At 40.0% G+C, this 16,679-nt stretch overlaps 2 protein-coding genes across 3 annotated transcripts; both read left to right on the forward strand.

Annotated features, from left to right (window-relative positions):
- The first annotated feature begins 205 nt into the window (after nt 1-205).
- LOC110935578 (sucrose transport protein SUC3) lies at nt 206-15,177 on the forward strand. 2 transcript variants are annotated; one of them, XM_022177948.2, is made up of 15 exons: nt 206-654; nt 5,904-6,066; nt 7,486-7,551; nt 9,386-9,484; nt 9,567-9,631; nt 10,251-10,335; nt 10,421-10,454; nt 11,001-11,100; nt 11,737-11,812; nt 12,409-12,774; nt 12,872-13,015; nt 13,111-13,341; nt 13,854-13,917; nt 13,986-14,029; nt 14,817-15,177. In XM_022177948.2, the coding sequence occupies exons 1-15, from the start codon at nt 524-526 to the stop codon at nt 14,982-14,984; spliced, it is 1,836 nt and encodes a 611-aa protein (XP_022033640.1). In that variant the 5' UTR covers nt 206-523; the 3' UTR covers nt 14,985-15,177. The 2 variants fall into 2 exon arrangements, with proteins under 2 accessions (XP_022033640.1, XP_022033642.1); XM_022177950.2 differs by lacking the exon at nt 206-654 and having other exon boundaries at nt 5,991-6,066; nt 9,592-9,631.
- Nucleotides 15,178-15,539: 362 nt separating this feature from the next.
- LOC110932776 lies at nt 15,540-15,959 on the forward strand. The gene has a single exon (XM_022176032.1). The coding sequence runs from the start codon at nt 15,540-15,542 to the stop codon at nt 15,957-15,959; it is 420 nt and encodes a 139-aa protein (XP_022031724.1).
- The last annotated feature ends 720 nt before the right edge of the window (nt 15,960-16,679 follow it).

A 16,679-nucleotide genomic window follows, 5' to 3' on the forward strand; every position in this document is an offset into this window, starting at 1 on the left:
TACCGACCTTTAACATTTTCGGTACCGGTATTTACCGGTTTTACTCTCAAATACCAGTACCGTACCGGTACCGAACCGAATATATTCGGTACCGGTACCCACTTTTAAGAATTTTCGATACCGGTTCTTTCAGTACTGGTACCGAACGGTACCGAGCTCATCCCTCAAAAGAAGTGTTATCACTGGATACTAGACTACTAGTCCCAATTTGAATTTGCTTCCTCGAAATTACCATTGCTTAAAATTATGTTGTTAAAATACCAAAAGTAGAAAAATTACTTACAATCGAAGTAACATCAAGTCACAGCCAGCCCAAATCAACGGCGGTTACCACATCACGTCTCGATTCACGGCAACACCGACAAGTTTGACCCGGTGTCAATCCTTCCTTCCTGACTTCTGTAAACTCCGATCACCGTTTCAAATCCACACCAATCTCATCTCTCAAATCCACCATATCTACAAAATCCGATCAAATCACATCAATGCGTTACATTTCCGTTCAAATCTGACTAACTAAATCATGGATTCGACGCCGATCCGTGTGCCCTACAAAAACCTCAAGCATGACGATGCAATTGCGGATGTTGAAATTGATAGATTTGAAGAAGAAGAAGAAGAAGAAGCTAATAGACGCTTCGATTCCGATACATCGAACGTGATACGGGCCAAAGCGGGCCAAAAGCGTACAACCACAGTGGGCCAATTGGGCTGGGCAGCAGGCCCAAAAGAGAAAGGAGAAAGCCAGCGAAATTAAGAGATTGAGTAGTGGGTTTACGTCACATGTTTTAATTATTCAGTTTACTTTTTCAATTGTTATGCATGAGTGGGGAAGTAGGTTAGTGGGTCCCTAAGAATAAGGCTAGTGGCCGTTTGTGGTCAGTTAGCTATGCACGTTTCTTTTCACAGTTTGCATGTTTCCTTATTTAAATTCTTGTACTTGCATGAGAAAATATACAGAAAATTTGCTCCAATCTTGTTTCTTTTTCTCTAAACTTTCTTGGGAGTCTTGCCTACTCAAAAAGGGCACACCAATTTGGTGCTTTCATTGTCATACTCACCATGCCTCCTCGTAAGGAGACCAATCCCTCCGACGAGTCGGTCCAATCCCTTACAGAAAAGTTTGACAAACTGTTAGCCCACACCACCGAAACCAATGCTCGTTCCGATGCTCAATTCCTCGCAATCCAAACTTCCATTCAACAACAAATGGAACTATCAAACAAACTCTTATCGAACCTGATGCAACAGAATGAAAAGCGATCCCTCTCTTTCGGTTCTTTCGGTCCGATGCACACCGACTCCTCCAACCCTCGACAACCCAAAATCCACCTTCCCATGTTCGACGGTTCTAATCCTTTGGATTGGATCTTCCAAGCCAATAACTACTTCAAGTACTACAACATTCCGGAACCCGAGCGTCTCTCCTTGGCTCAGTTTTACTTTACCGGCGACGCGCTGAGCTGGTATAAGTACTTAGACAACAACAACCTCGTTGGTTCTTGGTCTGAATTCTCACGCGAATTACAAATTCGTTTCGGACCATCGACCTACGCCAACCACCAGGCGGCGTTATTTAAGTTGAAACAAATCACTACCGTGCCGGCCTACCAAGCCGAATTTGAGAAACTCTCAAACTTTGTCATTGGTCTACCCCAAGATGCTCTCCTCAATTGCTATATTTCCGGCCTTAAACCCGACATACAATCCGAAATCGCTATCCACAAACCAACTTCCTTGCACCAAGCCTATGGGTTATCCAAATTAATTGAAGACAAACTCAACCTTTCGAAACCCAAATCTTTCCAGTCAAGAAGCTATTTTTCTAACTCCTCTTCACCATCAACTCCACCTACTGTGACCAGCCAGCACCCTCAAACCCAAACGACTATTCCATCACCATCCTCCACCTCTTCCACCGGTTTACTTCCCACACCTAAACCACCCCTTCCCTTCACCCGACTCTCCCCCGAAGCACTTCAGAAACGTCGTTCCGAAGGGCTGTGCTTTCGTTGTCCTGAAAAGTATTTTCCGGGCCACAAATGTAACCCGCCACAATTCTTGTTAGTGGCTGATTACGACGACGAAACCAACGACACCACCACCGATGAACCCATACCGGGATTCACCCCGGTTGATTCGTCTCAACTATTCTCACTATCTTCGGCCGCCTTCTTCGGCATATCCAGCCCCCAGGCGCTTCGTATTACCGGGTATATTAACTCCCTTCCGGTTCAAGTCCTCATCGATACCGGAAGCACTCATAATATTATCCAACCGCGTATCGTATCCTTTCTCAAACTACCGACACAATCTATTCCTGGGTTTCAGGTTATGGTGGGGAATGGCGACAAGTTGCAGTGTGACGGCATGTGTGCGGCACTAGGGTTGAAATTGGATGACACTGAATTTTCTATGCCAGTGTTTATCTTACCAGTCCAAGGGGCTGATGTAATCTTGGGCCTGGCATGGCTTCGCACATTGGGCAAGGTACAAGCTGACTTTGCCATACCCCAACTCTCTTTCAAGGTGGGCCCAAAAACCGTTACTTTAACTGGTGAAAATACGGCTGGCCCAATTACCCCTTCTACACTACAAACCCTAATCACTAAACAAGCTGTTGCTTCGCTACACACGTTGTATTTTCACTTTGAACCAGACTCCTCCTCACCTGCCATACAAACTCTAAACCACCCAGATCACCATGTCAATACACTGTTGCAAACCTTTCAACATATTTTCACTTCTCCATCTACCCTTCCACCAAATCGTACACAAGACCATCATATTCCTACGATGCCCTTGTCTAAACCAGTTAATGTTCGGCCTTACCGCTACCCGCAATATCAAAAAGAGATCATGACCTCCCTGATCGCCGACATGCTCAAAGACGGCATTATCCAACCAAGTAAAAGCCCATATTCATCTCCCGTGTTACTAGTTCGCAAAAAAGATGGATCTTGGCGCTTCTGTGTCGATTATCGGGCACTAAACGCCATTACAATTAAAGACCGTTTCCCGATTCCGACTGTGGATGAATTACTTGATGAGTTGCATGGTGCTACCATTTTTTCAAAAATTGATCTTACCGCCGGTTATCATCAGATTAGGCTTGCCGAAGAAGATACTCACAAAACAGCCTTCCGCACCGTAGACGGCCACTACGAGTTCTTGGTAATGCCATTCGGCCTTACGAACGCGCCTTCGACATTTCAAGCCACCATGAATGATGTCTTCCGAGAGGTACTCCGTCGTTATGTTCTAGTTTTTTTTGACGACATACTCATATACAGTTCCTCTCGTGTCCAACATTATGAACATTTGCAACATGTCTTTGAAATTTTGGCTTCTCATAAGTTTTTTGCCAAACTTTCAAAATGCACGTTTGCGGTACCTACAATTTCATATCTTGGACACGTGATATCGTCTAACGGGGTAGAGGCAGAGCCCGATAAGCTTCAAGCGATTCAGTCGTGGCCGACACCAACGTCCATAACAGCCCTTAGGGGTTTCTTGGGATTAACGGGGTATTACCGTCGTTTTGTTCGCGATTATGCGACCATTGCTTCACCGTTAACAGACCTACTCAAACAACCGTCATTGGTGTGGAATGAAAAAGCTACTGTCGCATTTAATAATTTAAAGGAAGCCATGGTATCTCTTGTTACATTAACCTTACCTAATTTTTCAAAGCCATTTGACGTCACCACAGATGCTTCAAATGTAGCGGTCGGGGCAGTGCTATCTCAAGGAGATCATCCGATCGCCTTTTTTAGTAAAAAAATGTGCCCACGCATGCAGGTCGCGTCGGCATATGTCCGGGAATTATATGCTATTACCGAGGCCGTTAAGAAGTGGCGCCAATATTTATTGGGTCGCAAATTCAATATTTTCACTGATCAGCGTAGCTTAAAACACTTACTCTCTCAAGTGGTTCAAACTCCTGAGCAATACCGGTGGGCTACTAAACTGCTAGGGTTTGATTTTGAAATTTTTTACAAGCCAGGCAAGGAGAATAAAGTTGCAGATGCGTTAAGTCGAATGCATGGGCCTTCATTATTTGCAGTCTCTCTTTCTAGTCCGGTTTGGATAGAACAGCTCACGACATACTACCGTACCGAAAGTGGCAAAAAGTTAGCTGAAAAACTGCTCAGTGACAATAATCGATTCAGGTCAGTCAACGGTTTGATTTATGATGCCAATCGCTTATTCATTCCAGCTTGTTACGAGATTCGTTCGCTTCTTCTCAACGAATACCATGCGTCGTCCATAGGCGGCCATTCTGGAATCAAGGCGACCGTTAACCGTTTGGCTGCATCCTTCAGTTGGCCTAATTTGAAGTCTGATGTTACCTCCTTTGTACAACAATGTGAGGTATGCCAGCAAATGAAGTATTCCACACATAAACCTTACGGCTTACTTCAACCTCTACCGATACCATCCAACGTGTGGCAAGATCTTTCTATGGATTTCATCACCCATTTACCATTGTCACAAGGTAAAACGGCTATCTGGGTTGTGGTGGATCGATTCTCTAAATTCGCTCACTTCGTTGCCTTACCACCCAAGTTTGGAGCAGTATCCCTTGCTACGTTATTTTTGCAACACATTTACAAGTTACATGGTGTTCCTAAAAGTATAGTTAGTGATCGTGACCCAATTTTTCTAAGTAATTTTTGGCAGGAATTATTTCGGCAACTCGGGACCAAATTGAAATACTCAACGGCATATCACCCACAATCAGATGGTCAAACGGAGGTGGTCAATCGTTGTCTTCAAAACTATCTTCGGTCGTTTGCAAGTGAAGAGCCGAACTCATGGAGCCGTTATCTATACTTGGCTGAATACTGGTATAATACCTCACATCACTCCTCTATTAATATGACGCCTTTTCAGGCTCTATATGGTCGAGAGGTACCGGACCACCACCGTTACACAGCGGGTCAGTCCAACATGCCGTCTATAGAAGCTTCACTTTTGGAGCATGATCGTCTACGAAAGCTGTTACAAGACAATCTCCGGAGAGCTCAACAACGTATGACCGCATTGGCAAACGAGCATAGACTTGACAAACAATTCAACGTCGGTGACATGGTTTATTTGAGACTCCGTGACTATCGCCAACAATCTGTTGCTAACCGTGCTAGCAAGAAGATTTCGCCGAGGTTTTATGGTCCCTTCAAGATATTGGAACGCATCGGAGCCGTCGCTTATCGTCTGGAACTACCACCGGGTTCAAAGATTCATCCGGTGTTTCATGTTGCTTTGCTCAAGCAAGCCCGGGGAAACCACATGTCGATACCATTACCAGCAATGGATGACCCACAACATGAGCAAATCACCCCAGGCAATATTCAAGATTATCGTGTTTGGAATGGTAGAAAGCAGGTACTTGTGAACTGGAAGAGTAAAGAACTAGAGGAAGCCACATGGGAATTTTTGGAGGAGTTTAGCCTTCGCTTTCCAGAATTTTGTGCTGATAATCGGGTGCAGCTCGAGGACGAGCTGTTTCTCAACGGAGGGGCAGTTGATACGGGCCAAAGCGGGCCAAAAGCGTACAACCACAGTGGGCCAATTGGGCTGGGCAGCAGGCCCAAAAGAGAAAGGAGAAAGCCAGCGAAATTAAGAGATTGAGTAGTGGGTTTACGTCACATGTTTTAATTATTCAGTTTACTTTTTCAATTGTTATGCATGAGTGGGGAAGTAGGTTAGTGGGTCCCTAAGAATAAGGCTAGTGGCCGTTTGTGGTCAGTTAGCTATGCACGTTTCTTTTCACAGTTTGCATGTTTCCTTATTTAAATTCTTGTACTTGCATGAGAAAATATACAGAAAATTTGCTCCAATCTTGTTTCTTTTTCTCTAAACTTTCTTGGGAGTCTTGCCTACTCAAAAAGGGCACACCAGAACGTGTTTGGTAATGGAAATGCGCCGAATTCTTCTTCTACGTCGCTAGGGTCACCGACGCAGAATTGTAGCATGATTACGCTGGTTTTGAGCTGTGCTGTTGCTGCTGGTGTTCAGTTTGGTTGGGCCTTGCAACTGTCGCTTTTAACTCCTTACATTCAGGTATTATTATTATTGTTATATGTTTTGAGTTTTGTTTTAGTGTAGCTAGGGTTTTTATTTTAGTTTCATGATTTAGATCTGTTTAGAGGTTAGATTAACACTATTAAGTTTTTATATTTACAATTTAGGGGCTGTTTGGCAACTTCTGAATGATTAAGTGCTGAACTAGTAAGAGGTCTGAACCATTAAGTGCTGAACCAGTAAGATGTCTGAACCATTAAGAGCTAGTATAATGCTTAACCGTTTAGAGGCAAATGTCTGACAAATTCAGATTAGAGGTCTTAACCATTCAGACTCAGTATAATACTTAACCATTCAGAGGCAAATGTCTGAATCATTCAGACATCTGCTCGTGAAACAAACAGTCTGAACCATTAAGTACTGAACCAGTAAGAGGTCTGAACCATTAAGAGGTAAACAAACGGCCCCTTAGTGATTTTAGTTTCTAGTTATTGAATGTTTGAATCATTTGGTAACTTGTATAGACGTAAATGGTTGTAAGATGTTGCGTATTTGGTTTTCAGACTGAACTTTGTGGATGACAATGTGATTTAGTTACGGAATTATGTAACAGCATGTCAGCACATTTAGGAATGCAACGTGTACCAGCATGATGATATTAAACACACACTCCTGCTGTCTGTTCCGTTTGAATTATGTGTGTGTCTGGGAGATGATGCTCTTTTGTTGCATCTGTGTGTGTTGATATTTGATTGCTTGGAGTATATATCTGAAGGGTGGGGTTCTAGAGTGAAAACTAGTGTATTTGCGAACTGAGTGAACAAATCCTGACCATTGATCTACACACGTGTATGGCCAGGATCTCATAATCAAATCGTAAAATACACTAGTGTATTTCAACATCAAATCCTGGCGCCATTGATCTACACACGTGGATGGCCAGGATTAGTTCACTCAGTTCGTAAGCTACACTAGTGTTCACTCTTGAACCTAATCCTATATCTGAAAGTGCAGTCTCAGTTACATGGTATAAGATTGAAATTCATGAAGTATATTGCATGGCTCTATGCTAGACAGTTTTGAATTTTGATTTCGAGAGTTTTTTAGATGACGACTTTATGATGGATGTGTCCGAGAGTATCGCATGGCGTATAGATACAATAACAAGATTCATATCCCATGGCTCTATATTAGACAAATTTGAATTTTCTTTCTAAGAGTTTATTTTTGGACAATGACTTTATGATGTATTCGTTTGAGAATATCACATGGCATATAGATACAAAAACAAGATTCATATGTAGGTTAAGCCTTAACCGTTAAGGTTTGTGGGTGGAGATAAGTGTGTGCAAGGATGTGTATTTTTGTGAACATGTCAATTCTCAGTCTCATGTTGTCATGTTTTGTTTCATTCTGGTTAGCTGTATATTAATTCCTCTTCTTATATTTATGCTACAGACACTGGGAATAGGGCATGCGTTTTCCTCGTTTATCTGGCTTTGTGGTCCTATTACAGGTCTTGTGGTAAGTTACAGTAATTTCTTCTTACTTGATTTGTATGTTTAAAAGTATGCCAGTGCTTCACTATGCAGTTAATATCGGTGATATATTGGTTATATCAGTCATATCGGGCCCCTTGTATAATATCGATCTCAAATATCGGTACCGATAATATCGGCGATATTGACCGATATTTGGCCGACATACCCGATATATCACCAATTTTTGACCGATATATAAGCGATATTTGACTGATAAAACCGATATATCACCGTTATATCACTGAATTATCAGTTTTAAATTGCTATATATATAAATTCTGCATTATATTAAAATTACTGATATCCCACCGATATCTCACCGAGATAACCTATATCTCAAATATCAGTCCTTGACCGATATGCGATATTTACCGCATTAACTGCATAGCTGCTTCAGGGATTTGTAACATAGGAAGTTTCTTTGATGTGGTTGATGTACAAATATGCTGTATATATAACCAATTTACAATTCTTTCGAGTCTTTGTAACTCCTATCACCTTTAGTCACCACGTATATTAGAATCCCTTATACCTGAGCTCTTTTAGGATAGAAATATACATTACAAACTTTCATAATGTAAGAGGGGGTGCCTGATTGAGAAGTATCTGAAAAAAAAAACGGAATGTGGGAGTGAGGTAATGACCTATGTCACTCATAAATTAGTTAGTGAGAATTCTAGTGTAACAACTATGTAGTTGATGCGGTTAAATATCGCATATTGGTCAAGGACCAATGTTTGAGATATACGTTATCTTGGTGAATTTATATATACATAGCAATTTAACACTCACTAATAATTCAGTGATATATCGGTGAATATCGTCGATCGGTATCGATATTCTGACCGCTATATGATATCGATATTTTACTAGGGGACCGATATAACCAATATATCACCAATATTAACTGCATAGGTTAACAGTGTACAATTGAATATAAATTTTAGCTAAATGAGGAAAGATGCTGTATCATTGATTCCCATCTCCATATCATGTTGTTGGGGGAACATGATTGAAGCATTAAACATGTGATTATTTGTTATCCATGAACACCCTGTTGGACTTTTATGTCATCGACATATTTTTAACAGTTCTTCTCTATGTAATCGAAATGTTGAATGTTTAAAATAAGAGGATACATATGTGGATAGCTCTAAGCAGTCAATAGCGGTGCTATAGCGGTTAGCGGACCTCAGGGTGTGTAGCGGTCCAAATAGCGGTGGCCTATAGCGGTTCCGCTATTACGCGGTGGCCTATAGCGGTTATAGCAGTAACGGTGTTTGATTGTGTTAATTCTTAAATTAAATACTTCAAAGTTACTATTAGTATTTGATTTGCAACAGGTTTTTGATAATGGAATGATATTACTATGAATTTTGATATTACTATTATAATTTTTCAAAGATATATTTATATATATACATAAAAATACATAAATTATGCATGGTATAAAAATTACCGCTATAACCTATATATCATATAGCGGACCTTGACCGCTATTCAATTTTGGACCGCTTTAACTGCATAGGGATAGCTATGTACATTGTAAGTATTCATGAAATTTCAGCTACCGTACAGCAAGAAATGATATTTACTCATAAAAATTTGTGGTGCATGTGACATTTTTTACTGGTATTTGACGAAACATAATGGGTCATTTGAGAACCGGAAAAGAAGCGTTCGCTGGTGCACATTTTTGTTTTGTATCCCTACGTAAATTTACGACAATCATCATCCTAAGAAATCTCTCATGTTGAGATCTAATGGTCATTGAAGTTTTGTACTTAGTCTCGTATGGTCATCCATTCTTTTTTCAGGTTCAACCTTGTGTTGGTATTTGGAGTGACAAATGCACTTCAAAATATGGCAGAAGACGACCCTTTATTTTGCTTGGATCCCTCATGATATCACTTTCTGTGAGCTTCAATTGCAAAACTCATGCTTCTAGCTTTCTGAATTACCATGTTTTTTCTCCACTAAACTAGATTTCCACTTTAGGTGTTAATTATCGGGTTTTCTGCAGACATTGGATACTTGATTGGAGATACTCAAGAACATTGCAGGTCTCTGCTTGCATCTTTATTTCCTTTTTTATAGTCTTATAAAAATAAGGAAAAATGGAAAATAATAATCCCATCTTTCTGAAATTGGCCGATAATAATCCTAAGTCAGTTATTAGCCAATAATAATCCGACCTCGTCCATTTTTTTTGTAAAATAGTTAGCCGTTAAAATAGCTTAACGGAGTTAAGTGTTTTTCCGAATTACAAACCGATGTTTTAGGGCTTTTGATCAGAACGAGGATACGAGTCGATTGATGTAAAACTTACCTCGAAAATACTGCCCCCAACCCACGAAAACGGTGCTTCAATTCGGGTGTTTAACTTCTAATTAACAAAATTCAAGCCATTTCGAACACAATTTCGAGGTAAGTTTTACCTCAATCGACTCGTATTCTCGTTCTGATCAAAGGCCCTAAAACATCGGTTTGTAATTCGGAAAAACACTTAACTCAGTTAAGCTTATTTTAACGACAGACTATTTTACAAAAAAAATGGACGAGGTCGGATTATTATTGGCTAATAACTGACTTGGGATTATTATCGGCCAATTTCAGAAAGATGGGATTATTATTTTCCAATTTGCCTAAAAATAATTTATATAACACCGTTATGTATTGCAGCACGTTCAAAGGTACACGTCCAAGGGCTGCTTTTGTGTTCATCTTAGGATTTTGGATGCTTGACCTTGCTAACAACACCGTTCAGGCAAGCATTTTTCAATTTACTTTGGCATTAACGTGTTTGTAGTTATCACGTGTACATCGTCAAAGTAATTTTTTACTACTTTTAGGGCCCTGCGCGTGCTCTTCTTGCTGATCTAGCAGGTACGTACATGAAATCCTCTTTTAATACTACCTTTTGTCAACTTTCAACTACTTTGAACCATAGTTATTAAAGGCAATAGGCGCACTCAAGGCCCGCTGGCCTAGCGTGGGGCCTAGGCGCAAAGCGCAAAAAAAACGAGGGCCTGAGAAAAATAAAGCGCACCATGAAAAAAATTTAAAAATATATTATGTATTAGAAAAAGAATACTATTCTTCAAATAAAATAAACAAAGTCTATTATGTAACACTTTATATCATCTAATTAGTACCAAAATATTAGGGTATTAGTGTTATAAAGTAGTTTTCCTTGAATAAAAGTAGAAATTTGGCTAGAATCTTGTTGGAATTTAGAGAATTTGGCCGGAAGCTCTCCGGAATCTAGGAATCTCGCCGGAATGTGCGCCTGAACCATCACCTGGAGAATTAAAGCGCAATTTCCTCGACTAAAAGCGCAACTGCCTCGCCTTGCCTAAAAAACGGGCCTAGGCGCAAGAGGCGATGGCTTTTAACAACTATGCTTTGAACATGATGTGTATTCTTGAATAGGCCCTGATCAGAGAAACTCAGCAAACGCTATATTTTGCTTATGGATGGCAGTTGGAAATATTTTAGGGTTTTCATCTGGTTCTAGTGGAAAGTGGCACAGGTAAAATCTCGATATACCAACGACATGGCATAATGCTTTTGATTTTAGTCAAGGTCATGCTTCCATCATAAAAAATCAAGTTTTTTCTAGAGCAAAATGCCATTTTCGTCCCTGAGGTTTGGCCAGTTTTGCAACTTTCGTCCAAAGGTTTGTTTTTCGGCATCTGGATTCAAAAGGGTTGAAATCTTGTCATTTTCATCCGGCTCATTAACACCATCCATTTTTTCTCTGTTAAGTCTGGGGTACTTAAAGGGCAATTTGGTCTTTTTCACTTTATGTACAAGCATTTAGCATAACGTGTGTGGTTATTGTAACCATTTAAGTCAGACCGAATTGCCCTTTAAGTTGACAAAAAAAGACGAAAATACCCCTGACGTAACTGAGGAAAATGAATGGAGTTAACGAGCCGGATGAAAATGGCAAGATGTCAAATGCTTTTGGATCCAGATGCGGAAAAACAAACCTTTTGACGAAAGTCGCAAAATTGACGAAACCTTAGGGACAAAAATGTCATTTCACTCTTTTTTTATTAGCATACAATTTTTTGTCAACTCAAATATCTTCCGTCCCATATTTTATTGTCCCGGTATTATGTTAGATTTGTGATATCAACGTTTGGACACTTTCCGTATGCAGTTGGTTCCCTTTCTTGACAAGTAGAGCTTGTTGTGAAGCATGCGGTAATCTTAAGGCAGCATTTTTAGTTGCAGTGGTGAGTTATCACCGACACAACATTCTATCTCACTTTCTATATGATTTTAACGCTACATTGTGAGGGGTGCAAACGAGCCGAGCCCGAGCTCGACCAGGCTCGAGCTCGAGCTCGTTTAACATATAAAAGCTCGAGCTCGGCTCGATTCGAGCTTCATTTCTAAAGCTCGAGCTCGGCTCGAAGGTAATTTTTCAAGCTCGAGCTCGGCTCGGACTCGACTCGTTTAGTATTTATTAATTAATTTATATTAATTATAATTATTATTGTACATATAAGTAAGTTAATTTTTTATATTTATATAAATGGTAATTATTATTATATAAATATATGTTTAAATATTAATAAAAAATATATAAACAGAAAGCTCGTTTAGGCTCGCGAGCCGGCTCGAGCTCGATAAGCGAAGCTTGGGCTCGGGCTCGTTTACTAAACGAGCTTGTTTTTTAGGCTCGGGCTTGAGCTCGAGCTCGTTTAAGCTCGGCTCGTTCGAGCTTTTTTTCGAGCCGAGCTCGAGTAGCTCGCGAGTAGCTCGGCTCGTTTGCACCCTAGTGAAACTAATTGCCAATATTATATTTTTTTGTTGGTGTTTTTCACAGGTTTTTCTTATATTTTGCACAACGGTGACACTCTACTTTGCAAAGGAGGTTCCTTTAGCACCAAAACAGCATATGAGGTTACCAGATGTTGATCCTCTTTTGGAGGATCCGCAGGCTCAGCTGCATGGTCATGACCACACAGAATCAAAACCTTGGAAAAACGCAGCTGATCACAAAGCTGGTAATAGGCTTGAAAACGTTTTTGAAATCGATACCAGTGAGAGGAAAGCAGACTCTACAGTTAATGAAGATCAAGTCCAGAGTTTTAGTGACAGCCCTAGTGCAGTCCTGGTCAACTTGTTGACCAGCCTACGCCATTTACCGTTGGGGATGCATTCCGTTCTTACTGTAATGGCTCTTACATGGGTGAGTTCAGTTCAGTTCAGTTCAACTGTTGCCTTTGTGTGTTTATTAATTACGAGTTTTTTCGACTTGTATTTACGCGTACTTCTCACATGTGCAGTTGTCGTGGTTTCCGTTTTTCCTTTTTGATACCGATTGGATGGGTAGAGAGGTTTATCACGGTGACCCAAAGGGAAGTGCTGCTGAAATCAGAGCTTACGATGATGGTGTCCGAGAAGGCGCATTTGGTTTGCTATTGAATTCAGTAAGAACTCGTAATCAAGCACAATATTATTACATTTTCTAATCTAGCTCTCGTTTATCGTTTCTTACCGTAGTGCTTCTTTTTGGTTGGGACAGGTGGTTCTTGGTATCAGCTCTTTCCTCATAGAACCAATGTGTAAATGGATCGGTTCAAAATTCGTGTGGGCCGTAAGCAATTTTATCGTGTTTGTCTGCATGGCAGGCACTGCCATCATTACCGTAGTTTCTTTAAAAGAATCTAGCGGGACTGATAATACAGTAGGAGGAAATGAGGCAATCAAGACCGCGTCTTTAGTTGTTTTTGCTATTCTGGGCCTTCCCCTTGCTGTAAGTATCATTATATTATAATTCATAAATAAGTAAAATGCCATTTTCGTCCCTGAGGTTTGGCCAGTTTTGCGACTTTCGTCCAAAGGTTTGTTTTTCTGCATCTTGATTCAAAAGGTTTGAAATCTTGCCATTTTCATTCGGCTCGTTAACTCAATGCATTTTTCTTTGTTAAGTCAGGGGTATTTTTTGTTTTTTTTTTGTTAACTTAAAGGGCAATTTGGTCTTTTTCACCTTTATGTACAATCATTTAGCATAATGTATGTGGTTGTTTTTAGCCTGAATTGCCTTTAAAGTTAACAAAAATACCCCTGACTTAACCGAGAAAAACGGATGAAGTTAATGAGCCGGATGAAAATGGCAAACTTTTAAACCTTTGGACGAAAGTCGCAAAAGTGGCCAAACCTTAGAGACGGAAATGGCATTTTACTCTTCTTATCTTCGTAAATAATTGAACTTTTGATTTCTTTTTTTACTTGCATAATCCTCTGACATTTGGGTGTTTGATGCAGGTAACTTACAGTGTTCCCTTCTCCGTCACAGCCGATCTAACCGCAGATACAGGAGGCGGTCAAGGTATGTGATGATAAACCCATCAATTCATGCTTATTATAAAATTTTCATCGTTTGTTATCACCTTGCAGGATTGGCAATTGGAGTTTTGAATCTAGCGATTGTATTACCACAGGTAGTTGAGTTGTTTCTTGTCAATTATGACTAGGGGTGCAAACGAGCCGAACGGCTCGCGAGCTACTCGAGATCGGCTCGAGAAAAAGCTCGAAACGAGACGAGCCTTATCGAGCCCGAGCCGAGCTTGAGCCTCAAAACAAAGCTCGTTTGTTTATCGAGCCCGAGCTCGAGCCTCACATGTGAAGCTCGTTAGGCTCGTCGAGCCTTATCGAGCTCGTTAGGCTCGTCGAGCCTTATCGAGCTCGTTAAGGCGAGCTTATTTAAACTTGTTTACAAGCCGACCTCGAACCTAAAAATAAGCTTATTTAGTAAACGAGCCCGAGCCTGAGCCCGAGCTTTACTTATCGAGCTCGCAAGCCTAAAAAGTCTATTATTTATATTATTTTATTTAATATACTAATTAATAGATATAAACGAGCCACCAATGGGGTGGTGGTCCATTGGCAAAGGCAAAGCCTTTAAAACACCTAGGTTGAGAAGGGGAAGATCTTGGGTTCAAGTTCCATAGACGACAGGGATTAAAGAAATTAACCGTTCAAAAAAAAAAAAAGATATAAACGAGCCGAGCCCGAGCCGAGCTCGAGCTTGATAAAATACAAACGAGCCGAGCTCGAGCTTTGAAAACAAAGCTCGAATCGAGCCGAGCTCTCATTAGTTAATCGAGCTCGAGCACGAGCCTGGCCGAGTTCGGGCTCGACTTGGCTCGTTTGCACACCTAGGTATAGTTTAATAATCAGTTGTCTGAAGCTTTGAATGATCTTAATATACATTATATATGTGGATAGATGATTGTGTCGCTTGGTGCGGGCCCGTGGGATGCATTATTTGGTGGAGGGAACGTACCGGCATTTGTTCTTGCTTCAGTAAGTGCCCTTGCTGCTGGCATTATCGCAACTCTAAAGCTTCCAACTCCTAGCAATTCATACACACCAATAGGTTTTCATGTCGGGTGACGACCTTTTTTCGTACCATCTTGTGCATATTTACACGCGCACCGCCGATCACAATAGTTACTTGCAGATTTGATACACACACAATATGAGTATAGAGGTCTAGCTTTAGGATAAGCTGTTACTGTATTTTTCAATTTTCATGATAGTTTTTTGTTCTTTTTTTTTTTCTAAAATAAGCCCATAACTTTACTATCAATTTCATTGTATATTAGATCAACCAATTTCTTTATTGTTTAATTAAAGGTAATAACATTTTTCTTTTTCTAATTATAGATACCATTTAAATTATATTATTGTTTAATGTAAGTGACCTATATGTGGAATATCTAGTGGTTATTTTTTATCAATCTTAACCTAAAGGAGGTAATTGTAAAGAAAAGAAATCTGTTACTATGTCATTCAGTTTAAGCACTTGTGAAAATTTTCAAAACAATGAAATTTAGCTGGTTTTTTAGTTAAAGAAAGATGTAATATTCCAACAACGAGTTCGGGGACAGATTTGTTTTAGATTGGTGCAAGTGGATTCCGGCTAAGTGCAATATTCATGCGTGGAGAATGGAAATGAATAAGATTGCTACCGGTGAAGCTTTAAGGAAAAGGAACATCTCGGTTGAAGACGCCACATGCCCGTTATGCGAATCGGATGAGGAAACTTCGGAACATTTGTTTATTTCCTGTTATGTCGCTTCTAATATTTGGAATGGAGTGTCTTCGTGGTGCAAAATTCCTAACATCTTTGCTTTTTCCCTCTCGGATCTTCTCAGAATTCATGCGGATTTAAGGGTGTCGGAGAAAAAGGAGGCTATCCAAGGTATCATCATGATCGTGTGTTGGAGCATATGGCGTGCCAGAAATAACCTTAAGTTTTCTAACATTCCGGTTAAGATTGAGAACATTGTATGCGAGGTCAAGGCTTTAGATTTTTTATGGTTTTCCAATAGATCTAGATTCAAAGGGTGTACATGGGGGGATTGATGCTCTTTTGTAAATATGTAAGTTCTTTTGTTTTGTTTGGACGGCCCGGTTGAGGTCGGCGGTTTCGTTAATGAAGTTTACTTTTCGAAAAAAAAAACATTTGTTTTATTTCTTTTGTTTTGTTTTTTAATAATGTCACTTCAGTCAAAAAAATTGTGCCAGTTTGAAAGGTGTCACTTCAGTCCAAAAAGACAACGCGCCTTTAAAAACGTTGAGGACAGAACTGGCGCAAGGCGTTATCTTTTTGGACTGAAGTGGCATGTTTCAAAAATGTTGAGAACGGAACTGACGCAATTTTTTCTGGACTGAAGTGTCCTTTTTCACCAAATCACAGGGACAAAAATGACAGTTAACTCTATAAAAAAACAAAGACCAAAGACACATGGGCGGACCTTTATGTCATGTGACAAAGATTAATTCTTTTAAGTTTTACATAGTATTTCATACTCGTTTAATACGTATAATACACATGTATGACACTCAGGTGACACTAAATTCGAAAGTTACATAGTAAAAAAAGAAAAAAGAAAAACAATGATTTTCATGGCCGACTCTGAAGGTGGGCGGAGAGGACCACTGGCCAGGGCACGATATTTAAAAAAAAAAACTCTGATACGTATATGTAAAAATAAATAAATTAATAGGGTATACACATACAAACACCAACATGGACCCGCTTACAAAACTATTTTTATGGTTTAAATTAGTTATTAGCCCTTT

Source organism: Helianthus annuus, chromosome 4 (genome assembly GCF_002127325.2).
Source record: "Helianthus annuus cultivar XRQ/B chromosome 4, HanXRQr2.0-SUNRISE, whole genome shotgun sequence".
NCBI classification, from domain to species: domain Eukaryota; kingdom Viridiplantae; phylum Streptophyta; class Magnoliopsida; order Asterales; family Asteraceae; genus Helianthus; species Helianthus annuus.